The sequence below is a fragment of the Cygnus atratus genome, chromosome 6 (assembly GCF_013377495.2).
Source record: "Cygnus atratus isolate AKBS03 ecotype Queensland, Australia chromosome 6, CAtr_DNAZoo_HiC_assembly, whole genome shotgun sequence".
NCBI classification, from domain to species: domain Eukaryota; kingdom Metazoa; phylum Chordata; class Aves; order Anseriformes; family Anatidae; genus Cygnus; species Cygnus atratus.
The window spans coordinates 21072984-21094084 of NC_066367.1; the positions used below are offsets into that span (position 1 = coordinate 21072984).

Below are 21101 nucleotides of genomic sequence, written 5' to 3' on the forward strand. Positions count from 1 at the left end.
AAATTTTAAAAGCTGAAGAATACTGGGGTATAAAAGATGTTGTATACATTGTTTGTAAGATTTTACACTGTAGTGAATCAGACACACCCTTCTGTTTTCAATGCTCAGTTTAGTCTTCCTCAAGTCATCTTCTTTTTCATGCCTAAACAAATAAAATATTGTTATGGGATAAAACCGCTAATTTAGGCCTCTACATTAAAGCATTCATAATTTCTTCCTTTTTTTTTTTCATGATTTGTAGTGATTTTATCAGCACACAAAAAGTGGCTACTTCTAAGAAGTTCTGAAAAATAAAGCATAATTTCATCACACTACTACAGGTGCTGTTTTAATGATCCTGAGTATTCAATGGCTCACACAAGTTCTGTTTTGTGGCACTGAACAATCTGAAACTACACATTAGAGGAGTGATTTGTAACTGCCTCCAAGCATTTTTTAACTCTTTCATAGTGCAGATGTGAATAATCTCACTGGCATGGATGGTCTGAGTATCAGCTGCTTATCTTTAAAATTAACTTCTTGGGTAAATGTCTAGATCACAGACACCTACATTTTATAACTATGAGATTTTTCCCAATTCTATCTTCTTGATTTTTAGAAAATGTCTGCCTATGCCAAAATACCCCATCTTCCAGGTTACATTTGAAATTGATCTGTAGCTCAAAACCATGATATTTGTTATCTTTGTCTCTGTTAATGTGTTAACTCTGTGAAGGTTAGCTTTATCTCAGGATTGATCATAAGGCAATGGGACCTAGATGACATTTTCTGTCAGTTCCATAAATTACAGGCACTATAGATATTGAGTGAACCTTTAACATTACTCATCTGCAGTACTTCCATGTGATGTGGAAAGACTAAGCAAATACAAGAGCTACAAAATCAGGTAGGATTCAAGTTGAGTATACACCTAATATTTATCAAATGGATGTAAAGCCTATCCTGTTTTACTTAGAAAAATGATCCTTTGGGTCATTTGGATGTCAATTCTACCACAAAGCACATAACCAAAATCATTGCAAAGATGTGTACTTTATCTTTACTCTTATTTTACAAGACAGGTTATCCCTGACCACCAATGAACATCATCTGTCTTTTGAAATATTTGTGCCACTTGAATTTTCAGAAAAGAGAAGCATTCCCAGTCCCTGGAAGTGTTAAAGGCGAGGCTGGATGGGGCTTTCAGCAACCTGGTCTAGTGGAAGGTGTCCCTGCCCATGGCAGGGGGGATGGAACTAGGTGATCTTTAACGTCCCTTCCAACCCAAACCATTCTGTGATTCTATTTTATGCATACTTGATGCCTACCATCACAAATTCTTCTGTACCATTTTTGATCAAAAATAGTACTGAATCCACACAAGTTTTTATCTGACTACTGCTTCATCAAATAGGCTTAGGCAGTTAGGATTCTCCAAGCTGCTGAAGCTGGCCATCCCTTTGTCCTTTAACTTTCAGCTGATGTTAAATTAAAAAACAAAAATAACCAACCAAACAAAAAAACTGTGATCTGTGCCCAGATTCTGGAAGGGATATAAACATTACTTAACAACCTCCAAATTCTCTGAAGACATTATGACCTAGTCAGATTATCTTTAAACACTGACTGGCTTAGTTCTGAATGTTTCAGTTTCAGAATCCATCAGAAATCTTTTCCACACTTAGAAAATCACAATATTGGAATTTTATCCAACAATGTGGAAAAGGATTGGCAGGGATTAGTGTAAGGTATCATTTTTCTCATTGAATCTTCTGGCAGGTTACCTGGAGTATTTGGGGCATTTTAACCATCAAGACAATCATGATAACTTCCATGAAAATCCACTTTTTCGAAATATAAGCACATCTATCCAAACAACTATGTCTTTAGTCACTAATCTTGATTTTCTAAATGACTGACCAACGTTTGCCTATCCAATAGAGAACAGCTACCTATAAGTTACTCATATGCAGTGCTTTTTATAAACTCTTGAGAGAAGGATGTTCCTTAAGGTTTAACAAGACGTTTAACAAGAAGTTTAACAAGACCAACTGCCGGGTCCTACACCTGGGATGGGGCAACCCTGGCTATACGTACAGACTGAGCGACGAGATGCTGGAGAGCAGCCCCGCAGAGAGGGACCTGGGGGTTTTGGTTCATAGCAAGCTGAATATGAGCCAGCAGTGTGCCCTGGCAGCCAGAAGGGCCAACTGTATCCTACGGTGCCTGAGGCATGGCACTGCTAGTCAGTCGAGGGAAGTGAGTGTCCCACTCTGCTCTACACTGGTGAGGCCTTGCCTCGAGCACTGTGTGCAGTTCTGGGCACCACTGTACAAAAAGGACGTCAAACTGTTGGAGAGTGTCCAGAGAAGGGCTACAAAGACAGTGAAGGGCCTAGAGGGGAAGACGTATGAGGAGCGGCTGAGGTCACTGGGCCTGTTCAGCCTGGAAAAGAGGAGGCTGAGGGGGGACCTCATCGTGGCCTACAGCTTCCTCACGAGGGGGTGTGGAGGGGCAAGCGCTGATCTATTCTCTTTAGTGACCAGTGATAGGACTCGAGGGAATGGTGTCAAGCTGAGGCAGGCTGGATATCGTGGAGAGGTTCTTCACTGAGAGGGTTGACACGCACTGGAACAGGCTCCCCAGGGACGTGGTCAAGGCACCAACCCTGTTGGAGTTTAAGAAGCGCTTGGACTGTGCTCTTAGTCATATGGTCTGAATTGTTGGGTAGACCTGTGTGGTGCCAGGAGTTGGACTTGATGATCCTTATGGGTCCCTTCCAACTCAGGATATTCTATAAGGTGTGATTTTTAGAAAGTCATTATTAGTTGAATTAGAATCTGTTTTGGTACAAAAATGACTAGCCCTGGTAAAAAATGACTTACTATTTGGATTTAGAGGCATTGTGCCAAGAAGCCATTTCAAAACAGTTACAAAAGGGGATCACCTTCGTCAGACATGACACTTTTTAGTCTGTGTCAGGTACTAAAAGTCTGACAAAAAAAATACTGGGGCCTATGTATGTAATTGAGTTAGATGTCCTATTTATCATTTCTGACAGCGTATGTAGGCCTATCTCCAGATATAATGAAGCTTTAAACTAAAAATTCACTAAATGGTTAACTAAGCTTCATAGTACATGTTAGTATTAACTGAAGATAGCTACTGGTAAGAGCAGTTCAAGCTTGTGCATATCATTCTCCTAGTGTCAGTTTATACTTGTGTCCTCACAGTAACACATACATAATAAATATGTTATTAATCACCTTTCACTTTAAAAAATTTTCAACACTGAATATAAATGTGATTATAACCAGATTTGATATCATGTTTTCACTTTGGAGGTCAAGACATATTTATGACAGAAGAGCAGAAGAAATACTACAATGCAATGAAAAAGTTGGGATCCAAAAAACCGCAAAAACCTATACCAAGACCAGGGGTAAAATTATTTCTATATATCAGGCCAATAGCTATTTATGAACAGCAAATTTTTACTGATATAGAGAGAGCCAGTTTGTATTCATGTACAAATTACCATTAGCTGGTTTATCAGTCAGGAAAAATGAGTATTTTGCTCAGCAAACTATAAGCAACATATCTTCTTTCAAAAATTGTCTTTAAAATTACCTAACACTCTCTTGATTTATGATCCATCAGTCATAATACATTACAAAATTTCTGTATTTTGAAACCATTTGATGATTTTTTTTTAATGTATTTGCTGGATTTGCTGTAATGTTTCCTGAAAATTTCAAGCAAAAATGTTCACAGTAAAAAGCAACAATGAGTAGTCTAGACTAAGCTTAATGTTTTCCCATTCAATTATTTGAAGTAATTTCAAAAAAAGGAATGGTAAGATAGTAAAGCCAAACAGAAGTTACAACACAAAATTAAAAGTGATTGTATGATTTCCATGGATCCATTTTCATGGCTATCCTTTAAGGAAGGACCATGTTTAATCACATGATCTCATTCTCTGTTTTTCTGTAAGGGCTCAGTCTTACTTGTTTCACAGAACAGAAAGTGCATGAGGCAAAAGCTTGCATGAAAAAAGAGGTAACAGTGAAATCAGAACCCAACAGAGCTAAACTTCATGATTCTGCCAGGTAGCATACAAAAAAAGTAGACTGAACTAAATTGTTGTATTCACTTTGATTTGACTACTATAGTTAAGTTACCTAGATATATTTTCATAGAAGCTTCATAGGCTTTACCACATATATTTTTCTATTTTCTTCTAAAAGGAAAAGAAAAACAATTACAGTTTATATTGGATTTTTTTTTTCTTTTCTCCTCAGAACAAATTCCAAGGCATGGTCTTTGATTTTGTGACACAACAAGCATTTGACATCAGCATCATGATTCTTATCTGTCTTAACATGGTTACCATGATGGTAGAAACTGATGACCAGAGTAAAGAAATGGAAAATATTTTATACTGGATAAACCTGGTGTTCATTGTCCTTTTCACTGGAGAATGTGTCCTGAAATTAATTTCACTCCGACATTATTATTTCACTATAGGCTGGAACATTTTTGATTTTGTAGTTGTCATTCTCTCAATAGTAGGTAAGTTGTGTTTATTAACCTAAAAAGACAGTCAAATAAATATAATGTGAACTTTTACTCAATAGAGCTATGCAGTTGGCTTTTGCCATTGCAAGGTTTATAACTGTTATGAAAGTTTTCATTTTATCTAATAACGTACCTAATCCAGCTATCATAATTGTAATCATTCAACATATATTGCACAAGCAAATATTAAGTATAACTGGTAACAAATTATGCAAGAATACACGGAATATCTTTAATTGCTACACAGAACATCAATTTTAAAACTATTTTTCTAAATTACCACTATAATATGGAGATTAAGTGGTAATATATATATATTTTTTTCCTATTTTAGGTATGTTTTTAGCTGAGATGATTGAAAAGTATTTTGTGTCCCCCACATTATTCCGAGTCATCCGACTTGCCAGAATAGGTCGAATCCTGCGTCTCATTAAAGGCGCTAAGGGAATCCGCACTCTGCTCTTTGCTTTGATGATGTCTCTTCCTGCTTTGTTCAACATTGGTCTACTGCTGTTCCTGGTCATGTTTATCTATGCGATATTTGGCATGTCCAACTTTGCCTACGTTAAGAGGGAAGCTGGGATTGATGACATGTTCAACTTTGAAACGTTTGGCAACAGCATGATCTGCCTATTTCAAATCACCACATCTGCTGGCTGGGATGGTTTGTTAGCCCCAATTCTGAACAGTGGGGAGCCAGACTGTGACCCAAACAAAGCTCATCCGGGGAGCTCTGTTAAAGGCGACTGCGGCAACCCTTCCGTTGGGATTTTCTTCTTTGTCAGCTACATCATCATATCCTTTCTGGTAGTGGTGAACATGTACATTGCTGTGATTCTGGAGAACTTTGGTGTTGCCACTGAAGAAAGTGCTGAGCCCCTGAGCGAGGATGACTTTGAGATGTTCTATGAAGTCTGGGAGAAGTTTGATCCAGATGCAACACAATTTATGGAATTTGAGAAACTGTCTGATTTTGCAGCAGCACTTGATCCACCTCTTCACCTACCCAAACCAAACAAAGTCCAGCTTATTGCAATGGATCTGCCCATGGTAAGCGGAGACAGAATTCACTGCCTTGACATCTTGTTTGCTTTCACAAAGCGTGTCCTGGGGGAAAGTGGGGAAATGGATGCCCTCAGAATACAAATGGAAGACCGATTTATGGCATCAAACCCTTCAAAAGCTTCCTATGAACCAATTACAACAACATTAAAAAGAAAACAAGAAGAAGTATCTGCTGTCATTATTCAGCGTGCTTACAGACGTCACCTTTTAAAACGAACAGTAAAACAAGCTTCCTTTATCTATAACAAAAACAAAATGGAAGGAGGAGCTGGTCAGGGTATGAAAGATGAAATCCTTATTGATAAGTTAAATGAAAACTCATTTACAGAGAAAACTGATATAACCGCATCAACGGCAGTTTGTCCACCTTCTTATGATCGTGTAACAAGGCTAGTCAAAGAAAAGCATGAAAAGGAAGACAAGGATGTTCAAAAATAAAAATAAATAGCAAGCAAAATTATCTACGTACAAAACAGTTCATAGCCTGTAAGGATGATGTGTTTGTGTCAACAGGATTGCTGCTGGAGGTCTATGCCAAACTGACAATTTTTACAAATATACTGTACATTAAAGGTCAGTGCCTATTAAAAGACAGTGACCCCTTGTCAGTAACTGTGACTGTGACATGGAGAAACAACCTTGACAGGAGGTTACTGTTATCACTACCAGCTGACACTGCTGAAGAGGAGAGAAAAAATGGCTACTCAGACTGTAGGGACCAGATAAAGGGGTGCAAACCAAGTAGTTGTGTGTTTAGCATAAAACAATACAATAACTATATCCACTGTTTGCATTTCAACTGCCACATATGTCAGATTTTTACAAATCTGTGTTGGTGGATTCATCTTTTTTTTATTCATATGTTGTTTATTATATGTGACTATTTTTGTAAATGGGGCTTCTGTTGGGGAAGGGGGTCAAGCACTACTTTACAGGTATAAGAGCCAGGTGTTCTACTATGCGACTAATACACACACAGAAATGATTTGCATGAAGGCATGCTGCACTTATAGATCATGCATGAAAATAACATTAAGTCACGAAGAACAACTGATTTTAGCTAGTGTTTCTGGAAAGGAATAATAAATTCTGAGGTGCTTAATTAATGTATTCATGTTATATCACAACCAAACCAGTCTTGGTATGCCTGTAAAGTCCCCTGTAACTCACAAGAACAGTAAAACCAGATTTATTTATTTTATTTATTTTATTTATTTTATTTTATTTATTTATTTATTTATTTTTTGCACAGACCATTAAGTTTCAGAAAATGCAAACTTCTTTCTAGGTCTGGAGTCACAGATTCTGTATTTGTCAAATGTCCTTCTGCATACAAAATGAACCTGCCCTCAAATCGCCAAAATAATCAGAAAGAGCCCTTTATAATGTTGTTCTGCTTTATCCTGCAGTATTGTTTAGCCATCTTCAGCTCTCAGTAAGGTTGATGTTGTGTATGTTAATGAAAAGCCCTCTGCTATGTAAATAGTAATTTTTAACCTGTGGTGCATGTTTGAGCAAACAGATAATGATGACCTGAGCACATTTATTGCATCAAATATGTACCACAATAAGTGTAGTCTGCAAGCTTTCAACAGGTTAAACTACGTATTATCTACCATTATAGATAGTTTGGATGCTATCAATGCATGTTTATATTGCCTATGCTGCTGTTCCTTTGACCGTCCAGGATTCTTAAATATGGGAAGCCATACATCAGAACTAAATGAAATAAACTATTCGAGACCTCATTCCTCCATACCATTAAGCAATATTTTGCAGCTATTTAGGAGCTTATTTGATTTACATTTTTGAATTTTCAGTGAAAAGCATATAGTGTATATCCAAACTGTACAGACGTTTAAAAATACTAAACCTGTTGAAAATAATATTAGAATTTTATAAGCAAATATAAATACTGTAAAAATCATTTTATTTTATTTTTCAGCATTATGTACATAAAACAAGAACTGAATTTTATCTTCAGGTTGATGTCACACCATTTTTTTTTTTTTACTTTCTGTCCATAGCACTCTTCCACAGAAGAACTCCAGAGAACAAGATATGACTAAGAGAACAGATAGTTGTCTTATTTTTTACTGTATTTGCAAACATGTCAATACTTTCTGCAAAATAAGTTCATAATTTGCTTTTAAAACTCTAAGTTTTTTTTTGCAGTTGAAAAAAAGATGTGAAGTTTTAATTGAATGTCTAAGCAGTGCCTGCATCACAAGTTTTCAGATACACTCTTCCTTTCACAGAATCTTTTTTTTCCCTCACATTTACTCACCTATGTTTTTATTATTATTCACACTGCACTAGAACAGTTCTAAATGTTATCTTGGGTCCACAGTATTTTTTCACAAAGAAAAAGTAGCAAAATTGTTTAATCAAACACATCAGGACATTTTATGTTTCTTACACAGGAAAATTAAATACAGATTACTTTTATTAAGATTATTGACTAATACTATATTAGTGAACTGCATGCAGGAAAATGCTACTATTACCCTAACTGATGCTAAATAACATCATTAATGCGCCAAAATAATAAAGATTACATTTTTTATTGTATGTTCTTTTTGTCTTTATTATCTGACATTAATTTTAAAAAGGTATGTTTCCAAACATTTCTAATTTTGCATGTTAGACACTGAATACGATGATTCTGTATATTTCTATAATACTGCACAGATTAAGTCCATGAGTTAACGGAGCCACTCCATGCACTGGAGTCATCAACAGCCAAATATTAGAGCTGTCCTGAATGCATCCTAGGAGGCTCACAGCATTTACAGGAATGTGAAAAACTGAGCATTCTCGAACTTACAAAGAGAAAACGAGGACTGAAAATAGTACTAGATACAAGGTATTCCCAACTTTGAACCTGAGAACCAATTTATTCTTGCTGACGGCTACTCACAGATACGACACAGAACATCTCATATTCAGGAACATTTCTGAAAATGGTGAACCAGCATTGTAATAAACGACTTTTTTTTTTTTTTCTCAGATTTTTTTAAAGAACCTTTCTGAACCATTGTTTTCCTGAAAGATGTTGTCTGTGATATTTCAGTCATCATCATTTCAATACTCATATTGACAAAAGCAAATGCAGCTGGGAAGTGGGCCTGTCACTTATTCCTTATCAATTGCTTCAGTGAATTTATGAAGACATTAATTTTATATGCTTACATTATTTTATATTGCATCCTCCTACAAGTTACAATGAAAAAAGTCAGTGTTGAACACTGAACTTAGTATAAAACCGGTCTGTGAGCTATCATATTCCACATGCCTGAGTTATTAACATAGGAATAAAATTTCATCTTTCCTGAAACTTGTTACAGATCTTTTGAGGGAATTTAAAAAAGTGTTTCTCCCATGTACATAATTCAATTTCTCCTTAAAGTTGTTCTCAAATTAATTATGAATAAAAAAGTCTAAAACTTTGACAGAAAAGCTTATCAAAGTAAAAAAAATAATTATTTTCAGATTGAGATGTAGACAAAATATGTTTTAAAAAGTTACCGTGGAAAGTATGGAAATTATCCACAAACCAACAAGAACAGACTGCTTCAAAAATAGGTAGTAAATTGAATAACGTTATTTAATTTTCTATCCACGTTTTAAAACTTTGCTTTTCTCAGGGAGGTAGCTTTTAAGATAAATTAGCATTATGTCACTATGATTGCAGATTGCAGGTAATAGCAACATAAGAATAATTGTTTCTCGTATCTATTTTAGGTTACCAATGTTAAAGAAGCTGAAACATTACTTCAGTACAGGCAAAGTATCTCTTGAAAATTTATGTTTGCTTTTTTTTGTTTGTTTGTTTGTTTTTAATTATTTATTTATTTTTCATTTTTTGAAGGATCATCAAGGAAAAGCAATTATTCCTATATTTCACTTTTTTAGCAACTTCTTACTTTATGGACAATGTGTGATGGAGTAGAGCCGTATGTGATGAATTAATTTTAAAAGCTTACTCTGAAAGCTGTCTCCTCTTGAAGAATCATTGTCATCTACTAATTCAGTGCAAGACTGGTTTGCCTCCTTGTATTAAATAGCTTTACTGGTGGTTTTCGCTTACACGTTAGATGGACAAGACATCCATTCTAAAGGAAAGTTATTTAGGAATGATTGTTGGTGGTGTCTGGAAATGACAGACAGTGCCTCCATGTCAAGTGGAGAACTTGAATTTTACTAGATTTACCGTCTCTAATTCACCATGAGGAAAGAAAGGAGAATAGCTTTCTGTATTTGATTTTATTCTATTGCTATTTCATTTCTAGAGAGAAGTTTTACATAGCTTGAAGTGCTCAATACTGTGGTATCTGAGTGTGGGCGAGTTAGTTTTATGCCCAGAAAAAAAAAAAAAAAAAAAAAAAGATAAAATTAATTTCTCAAAGCCTTCCATTTCAAACTGAGACAGTAACTGATGTAAATACTCAAGGGAGCAAGTCAATGGCATTTATGGTGAAATTCCTTCTTAGCCCACGGCTTCCTTCATCTACCTGAGCTTAGGCCTCAGGCCGAGGCCCAGGCCCAGCGGCTGACGCATGGCCCTGCAGCACCAGCAAGGGTGCTTCTAGGGGTCAGGATGGAGATGGCCTCCTCACTGGCCATGCCTGAAGGGCCAGGACAGCGCAGCTACAGAGTGTATGGAAGACAGCTTCCTGATCCAGCTGGCTAGTGAGCCTACAAGGCGGGGTGCCCCGCTAGACCTGCTGTTCACAAACAGAGAAGGACTTGTAGGAGATGTGGTGGTTGGAGCTGTGACAGAGTGACCACAAAATGGCAGTTCTCTGTTCTTGGAGAAGTCAGGAGCAAGGTCAGTAAAACTGCTATCTTGGACTTCCAGAGGGCAGACTGAACTGTTCAGGACATCAGGACACTGGTAGGGAGGGTCCCTTGGCAGTCAGTCCTGAAGGGCAGAGGGGTTCAGGAAGGCTGGACACTTCTCAAGAAGGAAGTCTTCAACGCACAGGAGCAAGCTGTCCCTGTGTGCTGTAAGATGAGCTGGAGGGGAAGAAGAGGGGCATGGCTGACCAGGGAACTTTTGTTGAGTCTCCAGAAGAAAAACAGAGTTTATGTCCAGTGGAAGAAGGGACAAGCAGCTCAGGGAGAGCGCAAGGAAGTTGCTAGCATATGTAGGGAAAAATCAGAAAGGCTAAAGCCCAGCATGAGCTCAACCTGGCCACTATAGTAAAAGATAACAGAAAATATTTTTATAAATATATTAACAGTAAGAGAAGGGCCAAGGAGAATCTCTATCCTCTACTGTATGTGGTGAGGAACATGACTACTGAGGATAAAGAAAAGGCTGAGATTCTCGATGCCTTCTTTACATCTGTCTTTAATAGTTAGACCAGTTATCCTCAGGGTATTCAGCCTCCCGACCTGGAAGACTGAGACAGGGAGCAGAAGAAACCCCCATGATTCAGGTGGAAACAGTTAGAGACCTGCTGCTCCACCTGGACTGTCACAAGTCCATGGGGCCAGATGGGATCCACCCGAGGGTGCTGAGGGAGCTGGCAGATGTCATTGCCGAGCTGCTTTCCATCATCTATCAGCAGTCATGGTCAACCGGAGAGGTCTCAGATGATGGGAGACTTGCTAATGTTATACCCATCTGTAAGAAGGGTCGTAAGAAGGAACCAGGGAACTACAGGCCTGTCAGCCTGACCCCGGTGCCAGGAAAGGTGATGAAACAGGTCATCTTGAATGCGATCATGTAGCATATATGGGACAATCAGGGGATCAGGCCCAGTCAGCATGGGTTCATGAAAGGCAAGCCCTGCCTGACCAACTTCATCTCCTTCTATGACTGGGTGACCCACCTGATGGATGAGGGAAAGGCTGTTGATGTGGTCTACCTAGACTTCAGCAAGACCTTTGACATGGTCTCCCACAGTATTCTCCTGGAGAAGGTGGCAGCCCATGGCTTGGACAGGCACACTCTTTGCTGGGTTAAAAACTGGCTGGACGGCCAGGCCCAGAGAGTAGTGATGTATGGAGTGAAATCCAGACGGCAACTGGTCACCAGTGGTGTTCCCCAGGGGTCTGTGTTGGGGCCCATCCTCTTTAATATCTTTATTGATAATTTGGATGAGGGAATTGAGTGCACCCTCAGTAAGTTTGCAGATGACACCAAGCTGGGGGGAAGTGTCGATTTGCCCGAGGATAGGAAGGCCCTGCAGAGGGACCTGGACAGGACGGGTTGATGGGCAGAGGCCAATGGGATGAGGTTCAATATGGCTGAGTGCTGGGTCCCACACTTTGGCCACAACCCCACACAACACTACAGGCTTGGGATAGAGTGGCTGGAAAGCTGTGCAGAGGAAAAGGATCTCGAGGTGTTGGTCAACGCTTGCCTGAACATGAGCCAGCAGTGTGCCCAGGCAGCCAAGAAGGCCAACGGCATCCTGGCTTGTATCAGGAATAGTGTTGCCAGCAGGACCAGAGAGGTAATCGTCCCCTTGTGTTCTGCTCTGGTGAGGCCACACCTCGAGTACAGTGTTCAGTTTTGGGCCCCTCACTACAAAAAGGACATTGAGGCCCTGGAGCATGTCCAGAGCAGGGCTACGAAGCTGGTGAAGAGCCGGGAACACAAGTCCTCTGAGGAGCAGCTGAGGGAACCGGGGTTGTTTAGTCTGGAGAAGGCTCAGGGGAGACCTTATTGCTCTCTGCAACTACCTGAAAGGAAGTTGTGGGGAGCTGGTGTAGGCCTCCTCTTGCACGTAACTAGTGATAGGACTAGAGGGGATGGTTTCCAGTTGCGCCAGAGGTGGTTTAGGTTAGAAATTAGGAGACATTGTTTCTCAGGAAGAGCAGTCAGGCATTGGAACAGGTTGCCCAGGGAAGTGGTGGAGTCACCATCCCTGGGAGTGTTCAAGGAAAGGTTGGACGTGGTGCTTAAGGACATGGTTTAGTGGGTGACATTGGTGGTAGGGTGACAGTTGGACCACATGATCTTGGAGGTCTTTTCCAACATTAATAATTCTATGTTTCTGTGATTCTGTGGCTAAGTGCTGGATCCCACACTTTGGCCACAACAACCCCACACAACACTACAGGCTTGGGATAGAATGGCTGGAAAGCTGTGCAGAGGTAAAGGATCTCGAGGTGTTGGTAAATGCTTGCCTGAACATGAGCCAGCTATGTGCCCAGGCAGCCAAGAAGGCCAACAGCATCCTGGCTTTTATCAGGAATAGTGTAGCCAGCAGGACCAGGGAGGCGATCATCCCCTTGTATTCTGCTCTGGTGAGGCCGCACCTCGAGTACTGTGTTCAGTTTTGGGCCCCTCACTACAAGAAGGACATCAAGGCCCTGGAGCGTAGCCCAGAGAAGGGCTACGAAGCTGGTGAAGGGCCTGGAACACAAGTCCTGTGAGGAGCAGCTGAGGGAAATGGGGGTGTTTAGTCTGGAGGCTCAGGGGAGACCATATTGCTCTCTGCAACTACCTGAAGGGTAGTTATCACTTTTACAACCTTAATGATTCTATGATTTTATAATTCTGATTCTACGATTCTGACTGCATCCCAAGTCCCTCGGCCTGACGAGCCCGCCTTTCTCCACTAGATCTGAACCCTCCAAGCGCGGCGCAGCGAGCCCCGCCCCGCCCCGCCCCCGAGGCGTGCTCATCGCCTGCCGCCCGCCCGGTAACACCCAATGGCAACTGCCTCTCCAGGTGCTCCGCCTCTGCCCAGGTGGCCCCGCCCCTACCTCCCGAGCGCGCAATGGGAGCGCCGGACCTGCTCGGGCGCAGTATTGCTTCCTGTGTCTCTCCCGCCTCCCTTCTCCTCGAGCCAACGGTAGGGCGCAATGCTGCGAGCCAGCCAATGGCCGCCTGCCGCTGCGCCCTTCCCCGCCCGTTCCGGCCGCGCTGGGTAGCAACGGCGGTGGCGATGGACGCCGGGGGGTTGCGGGTGCGCGCTGAGGGCGGGAGGGGGGGCCGGGGGCAGCAGGGCGGTCTCGTCGGGCGGTTGCGGACGGGGCCGTCCCACGGTGAGGCGTTTGTCCGGGTGACTCGCGGCTGTGTGTCCCGCAGGCGCTGCTGAGCTACTACTGCCAGGAGGGCTACTTCCACCACCTGCGGGCTGCCGCGGAGGAGGCGCTGGGGCAGCTGGGCGGCCACCCCGTATTCCACTTCTACCGGGCCTACGGCGCCCTGCGGACAGGTAACGTGGGGCGCGGGGGGGGAGCGGTTCTGTGCCTCCTCCGGCCTGCCTCGCACGGCAAGATTCGCTTTTTCGGCTATTGAATGGAAATAATATAACGTCAGCGAGGTTTGAATGTCCTCTGTGGTGAGGAGATCACCAGCACTTAGTGGTCCACGTACAAGCGCTACGTAGTTGCATTCCCCCACCCCATGTACACACACTTTGAATGATACCGGTTTAGACCACTTAGTGCCAAAGTGAGGAATGGTGATGCTCTCTGTCTCATTTAGTGACTCTGTGGATGTTGGTCAGGTAAACAGTTTTCTTGGAGGGAATCTGGTACCCAACCGTATGCCCGTTGCGTTGTATCACAAAGATAAATTTGCTGGTTCCAGCTCATATCTCTTCCTTTCAATACAACTGTCCCTAACCTTGCTGTATCCGTCTGCATCTAGGGAAATGACAGCTAATGCCTGTTGGGAGGATCTTCATAGATATTCAACTGCTTTGAGGTATTTATCTAGGTAAACCAGGTATTTCATGTATGTCATGTAATACCAGCTAGTGGTCTGAAGTGAAGGAGGGCTGTGGAAAGTGATTAGGAGAGAGTCAGGAGACTTTGAGATGCTACATCTTTTCCTCTGCTCCCTGATACTTCTTGGTTTACAGTCATGCATTCTTATTTTTCAAGACGTTTTTTTTTCCTGTAGATGTTTGGAACACTTAAACAAGGCAAGTAAAAAATCCTGGCTATATAAACGAACAGCCCAATGCTCTGTAACAAATAATAATGATGGATTTAATTTTCATGGTAGTTGACAGAACTAGCTCATAACTCCTTTCAGGTTCTCTGCATTGAAATACTTTCTTTTTGTTTCCCGTGCCTCTTTCAAAGACTTGCATAAACAAGTGAAAATGAATGAATGATGAAAAAAGTTAAGTAAAAGGAATCAGGAGTCTTTGATGCTGATCTTGAAAGATGTTACAGCCTATTCTGCTCTTCTTTTCACTAGGTGACATCCAAGAGGGTATTCGACAACTGGAGACCATTAAAAACAAACAGGAGGTGTCACTGTGTGCAATGATGGCTCTGATTTATGCCCACAAAATAAGCCCTAATCCAAGTATGCTCATTAAGTTGGTATTGTTTCATATTTTTTAACAGGTGTGTGTTAAGACTTGAGATCTGTAGATTAATTCTACTGAACTACGAAAGGTATACCCCAGTGTTCCATTTAACTTAGTATCTAGTACTTTGAGTAAAATTTAAGAAGATTGTAAACAAAACCACCAAAATACAAAGCTGTGAAAAGTAATACTGTTTTAAAATAAAACACTAAAAAACTGACTGACTTACTGTGATGAAAAGTCTTTTATAAAGAGGAAAAAATTTGAAACAAGCTTCTTCTGATTCTTGTTTGCTGTTGTCTGATATCAGCTCTTTTGAGTAGAGTTGCATGTTTAGAAGAAAATTAAATACGATGTACTTCTATTTTTCAAGTTACGCTGACCTCACAAATAGAGAAAAGAATTAGATGAACAGTGGTACTTTCTGGTGGATTTGATAAACATTGGTAATTCTGTCTCTCCCCAGTCTGAAAACTGGGGTTATTTTGATAAGAATTATATGTTCAAAAGCGTATTTAGTCTGTGAGGTAAATTGAGTTGTCATTAACTTATTGCAGTGATGTTTTCCTGACTGCAGATTTATAACTGGTGTCAACAACTTCATCAATCAATGTGATGTGAAATAGCTCTGACTAATGACTTTGCTCTTATTTCAGTCTCTGGGGAGTAATATTGTAGGGTAGTAAATTTATAATTCATTTCAAGACCCTCTGAGAAAAGTCATAGCAGTAAGAGTCAGACGTTCGATTTTAATGGTTCCTAAAAAGAGGACCAGAAAAGAATGCGGGCAAAAGAAAATATTTGGCATTAAGTCCCATATGCCAAATCAAACATTTCTATATGGGATTAACCTGATGAGGGTACGATGATAAAATTTGGAATATAAGAAAATGAGCTTTAGTGTTAAGAAATATAGTACAAATTTTCTATGGGTTCTGGACCTAAATCCTCTTGTGTTCAGCATTTTAAGACTGAGTTGCAGTTGTTGTTTACTTGGCAGATACTGATATAAATGTGATAAGTTTACGTTCACCTGGCAGAATTTGCAGCCACAAATCTGAAGCCTGACAAATAGCTGGCTTCTTGCTCAAATCACAGAATCACAGAATGATAATGTTAATGGAAACCCTCTTCTGTACCCAATTAATAATTTTAACTGGGAGGGAATACCTGTGCACTTATCAATGTGTGATACAGAAAACAATGTTTGCTTTGGAAGCCGTTGGCTTATGTGCTGCTTTCCTGTAATATTTTGAGACCCTATCAATAACTGATCTAAACAAAACCTTTTCAGATCGTGATGCTATTCTAGAGTTGGATACAAAAATGAAGGAGCAACGTAAAATTGCAGGACAGCAGGCTCTGTATTTTGCTGGCTTATTTTTGTGGCATCTTGGTCGTGAGGACAAAGCCCGTGAATATGTTGATAGGATGATAAAAGTTTCTAATGGTGATAAAGAGGTAACTTTTTCTTTCTATGTAAAATAATAATAGGACTTATGTATACTGCAAAGCTAGGTTTACTACATCAATGCTGTTTGGAGGTTTCCTTTAATGAACTTTGTGTTCTAACACTTTTAAATACCCTAATTGTATTTGACAGGGACAAAGTAGAATTTAGAGTGCCTTTTTTTATCTGTGTTCATTGTCAGTTAATAAACGAAAGGCCTGCATTAGCTAATGAAAATAGTACGTAGTTATGCTAGGTTTACTACTTGCTAGAAATTGTCATGGTGCACAGTAGATTTTAAAAGAAAAGATTTTCACTAGGGGGAGACATCTGTCTTGAATCTACAGATTCAAAAATAACTAGAGGATTGAGGCTTTTCAGTTTCAGCAGTTGTTAAAGGCAAAATTTGCATAGGGTTTTACTGAGTGTAATTTATTTTAAAATTTGTGTAGGTCTTGTATGTAGCAATGTCTTCTGCATTTACGTAGACATTGACATTTGCTATTTTTAAGAATCTTTAATCTTCAGAAGAGTTTGTAAAAGTTTAGTGTATTAATGATTTTTAAAGATATCAGCCTGAATTCAAGGAGAGAGGAAAAAAATTACTTGTTGAATTCAATTAATATTGAAGGCATAATTGTTCTCTTTCCAGCATTGCACTCTTATAAATGACACTAGTATTTAACACAGTTCTTTTGTGTGGTGCAGTAGATTGCTCAGTTTTTAATCCAGTTTTATGGTTTCCGATATATTACATGAATTAAATCTTCAACTATACTGAACATCAATTTCTGAAAATACATTACAGATTTTAGAAACAGCTTAACTTTTGAACTGTCGTAGTTTATTAATAAAATTAGTAGTTACTAGTAAAAAATTATCTATTAAAAATGAAGAAATAGTTAAAAAGATCTTGAAACAGTACATTAATTTCTAAAAGGAATAGGAAAATAGCAATATTTATGACTTTGCTTATTGAAACCATAGTAGTTTTTTGTTTTGTTTTCACCTCTTTTAAGAAACACTATTTTTGAAATGTTGCATAGTGAGAAATTTCTAGCTGAAATGCAGAATGTCTCTCAAATAATTGTGGTTTTTGGGGGTGTCTTTTAGAGAGAGACATGCGCATTTTAAAAAGTGCATCAAGATTTAAATATAAATATAAACAAATGATATTCCTCTTTCCTATAAGTTATCTAGATCCCCGTTTCTAATTTGAGAATATGAAGTTCTGTGCTTTAGATTTTGCTGGGGGAGGCGGTTGGGGGTTTATCCTTAAACTTAGTGATGTATGCTTTACTTAGTATATACTGTTTGTTTTGATAAGGTATTTCATTGTGTTCCTCATTTAAAAAAAAAAAAAAAAAAGTAAACCTCCTCTCATTCTTTTACATGCTTGAGGATATGATTTTCAGGCTGTTTTTGTTGCATAATGAAATTATGACAGTGATTGTTAGCAGTTACAAAATATGGGTCTTCTACTAATTTTGAGTCTTAAATATGAGACACTTATTTGATTTTATATTAAAAAAGACCTCGTGTTTTATAGTATTTTTTTTGTTTTCATGGCGAATATAATTTGTTTAAATAATCCATCACTTCATAATAGATTTGACCTATTTAATTAAAGCAATAATTGTCTGGAATATACAGCAGAAATAGAATTTTTGGAAGGTGAAATATGTCTTTTCACTGAAGAGATTATTACTTTCAGTTAATAAATTGGATGCCTCTTTTTGTTATGGTACTGCAGGGAATATGAAGAAAGGTCAGATCTTTGCCCTTCACGGACAAGCGTTTTTTTAATCATGTAGTTGAAGGAAACAGTTTCTTCTTTTTTATTACACCATGAGTTTATCAATGTCTTATACAAACATTAAAAAAAATACTCTATTTGCAGAAAATATCCGTACCATTTATGTGATCATTTCCATGAGGTTTTGTTCTGCCTGTTTAGCTTGTTGGACTATTTCATTTCCATTGTTATTTTTAATCCTTTAAGTAAATGAACTATTTGATCAATTTAATGTTGGAACGAATTATTAATATTTAGCTTGTGTGGTAGACTGGTTATAATTTCAAATACATATTTTAAATATTTAATTAAAATACATTACTTTATCCACTTCTAAGTACTATTTTATTATTAAGTTATTTACATTTATTATTCCATACAGTATTTTTTTTTTTTACCTGGTTAGTTAAGAATTATAATTTGTTTTTTTACAGGGGTTGATTCTGAAAGCATGGCTTGATCTCACCTGTGGGAAAGAAACTCATATCAAAAAAGCTGTGAAGTACTTTGATGAAGCCCTTCAGGAAGGGAATGACGTTTTTGCTCTCCTTGGTAAAGTAAGTTTACTTTATAACTTGAACGCTTTCAAAATGTGATACTAGTTATTGTAGTATGTGATATCGTTATTGATTAGAGAGATTCTGTGAAGAGTTGTCCATAAGAATAGAGCTTATACAAGAAGTAAAATATAGCTGTCGTATTTTTTGTTCAGTTGGCTAGATTTTTTTTTGTCCATAACCTTGAGTAGGTTTTAGCAGAAATGAAGTTTCAATCACTTATGCAATTATTTGAGGAATATAAGAGTTCTCACAAACTGATTACTACAACAGTAAGAATATGCTGACACTTCTATCTCCTGTGGTAAACAATGGTTTAAATAGTTAATTGCAATGAGTAGCCAGGTTTCATAAGAAGTCATGCTTTCTATGTTGATGAAGACTAACAAAAGGACATGTCTGGCTTACAGTAATGTTACACTGAGGCCTACTTGCTGTATTGCTTCAGCTTTTCTCTAGTATTAAATAGTGCTGTGGTGGGATATTGCTTCTCTAAGTACAGTTTCCGCCTCTTCAGATGAACTGAAGCTGGTAACTGTGCTTCTGTGCATCTGTATTTCTCTTAAGTATGTTAATATGTTGTGGTTTTTTCTTTGAATAAAATTAATTACCAGATGACGCTTTAGGGTCCATTAGACGTCGATGTTTTTTTTTTAAAAAAAAAAAAGGTTGTTATAAACAAAATGCAATCAATCTGAATATGTATCTGTACATTCATTATGTACATGGTAAAATCATAACTTAGTAAACTTTTTGTTCGACTATTTTTATGCAAGAAATTAGGTTTCATACCACAAAAAAGTGTAGAAGTCGGTGACGCTTGTCCACATTATGGAATTGCTGTGTTTAAATGTTAAAATGTTTAATCTGTGGGTTATGTTTAATATCTTAAAATGTTGAGGTGGCTTAAACAAAACTAACCAAAAGCTAATAAGACAATGTTACTCTTCAGCTACATCTGTCTCTTTTTCTGGTTGTAACCATCCTTAGTTGTAAATACTGTCCTGCAGTTATGTTTGGTATAGAGGTGCTTATCATGTAGAAGGTTTTACACATCTTTTTTTTTTTTTTTTTTTTTTGCAATATTTCTGGTTGATGCTGAAGCAAAACTATTACTGAAAGATAGTTTCTGTATGAAAGAAATTCTGAATTTCTTACTTCTGTGAATGTGTGGGCTTTTGATGGGACTTCTTTTCCTTCCATTAGGCACAATATTTTGAGGTCCGACAGAATTATTCAGGAGCTCTGGAAGTCGTGAACCAGATAATTGCAAGCTTTCCAAACTTCATTCCTGCTTTCATAAAGAAAATGAAGCTACAACTAGCCTTGCAGGACTGGGAACAGACAGTTGAAACTGCACATAGGTTGAATATGAAATAACAGTAATTATGTTCTTGCTATGTTTAGGCTGTAAGAATACTGTGAAAAAAGTTATCAGTTTAAAAAAAATTTAGAGCTCAGCCTTCTAATTTTGTGAGGGTACAACATCTGTACATGAATCCATCTTGGAGGAAGAAGGGTTTTTTTTGAGATATGCACAGCTTTGCCATTTCATGCCTTCAGTTGAGAGCTGTGATTTAAAGTGAATGCGTGATAGAAGTTATAATAGTTGTCCCTGTCAATGTTCTGTAAGGCTGTCTCTCTTGTACCTTGAGTTTTTTATTCTTTTTGTCTTTTGTTGTGTTTTTTTTTGCCAGAGGTATTTTAGAAAAACGTTACAAGGTGATTTTAGCAAGATGAGTTGGTTTTGTTTTTTTTTTTCTGAAAGCACTTATACCTGCGAAGCTTTCTCAATGCTTTATGTACGTATGCTAACATTGTACTTGAACCAGCTCAACTTAGGAACCTGAATATGAAATTGAATTGAATTTATCAAATATTGAGAAGTTTAAAACCAAAAGTAGAGGACCCTTCAATCCATATTCAAGTTTTATCCTAGAAGGGTAATAACATAAAGCGTGATGGTAGTATTTTTAACTTGTTATTTTTAAAAATGTGGTAGGCTACCAAAGCTTTTCAAAAGAAAAGGAAGGAAATAGGGCTTACTTTCACTGAAACAGATCATGAATCAAAAATTTGATTTAAATTCCCTTCTTGTTTTGTTTTAGACTATTGCAGAAAGATGCCCTCAATTTAGAAGCCATAAGAATGGAGGCCCTGCACTTCCTATGCAGGGAAGGAAATATACCCCAGGTGAGCCTTTTTAATGGTGGGTTATTGAGCATAACATGGCCTTTCTAGGGGCTAGATCGTGATCTTGCATCTGCCCACTCATATTCCATGTCTAGTCCTGTACCACTTATCTGCAGGAAGATACGTATTTTCCTATTCTGACTCAAGTGGCTGCTCTGTGTTTTTGTTGGGATGTTTTCTGGATGTGAAAGGAA

General features: G+C 38.5%; 2 protein-coding genes across 10 annotated transcripts in view; both read left to right on the forward strand.

Moving 5' to 3' along the window:
- The window catches only part of LOC118259429 (sodium channel protein type 1 subunit alpha), a 66321-nt gene extending 60261 nt beyond the window's left edge, over positions 1 to 6060 (forward strand). Inside the window, exons 24-26 of the mRNA XM_035568949.1 lie at positions 3317 to 3421; positions 4281 to 4551; positions 4892 to 6060. Of these exons, the coding sequence (XP_035424842.1) occupies positions 3317 to 3421; positions 4281 to 4551; positions 4892 to 6060 (1545 nt within the window). The remainder of the gene's footprint in view (positions 1 to 3316; positions 3422 to 4280; positions 4552 to 4891) is intronic.
- A 7366-nt stretch (positions 6061 to 13426) lies between these two features.
- TTC21B (tetratricopeptide repeat domain 21B) overlaps positions 13427 to 21101 on the forward strand; it is a 35787-nt gene continuing 28112 nt past the window's right edge. For 2 of the 9 annotated variants that reach the window (XM_035566442.2, XM_035566466.2), the window contains exons 1-7: positions 13450 to 13550; positions 13673 to 13802; positions 14798 to 14908; positions 16207 to 16373; positions 18592 to 18714; positions 19921 to 20078; positions 20823 to 20907. In XM_035566442.2, the coding sequence (XP_035422335.1) occupies positions 13464 to 13550; positions 13673 to 13802; positions 14798 to 14908; positions 16207 to 16373; positions 18592 to 18714; positions 19921 to 20078; positions 20823 to 20907 (861 nt within the window). In that variant the 5' untranslated portion in view covers positions 13450 to 13463. Of the gene's footprint in view, positions 13551 to 13672; positions 13803 to 13885; positions 14097 to 14239; positions 14297 to 14797; positions 15001 to 16206; positions 16374 to 18591; positions 18715 to 19920; positions 20079 to 20822; positions 20908 to 21101 lie in introns of those variants that run through there. The other 7 variants (XM_035566434.2, XM_050711532.1, XM_035566477.2 and 4 more) reach the window with 7 other exon arrangements.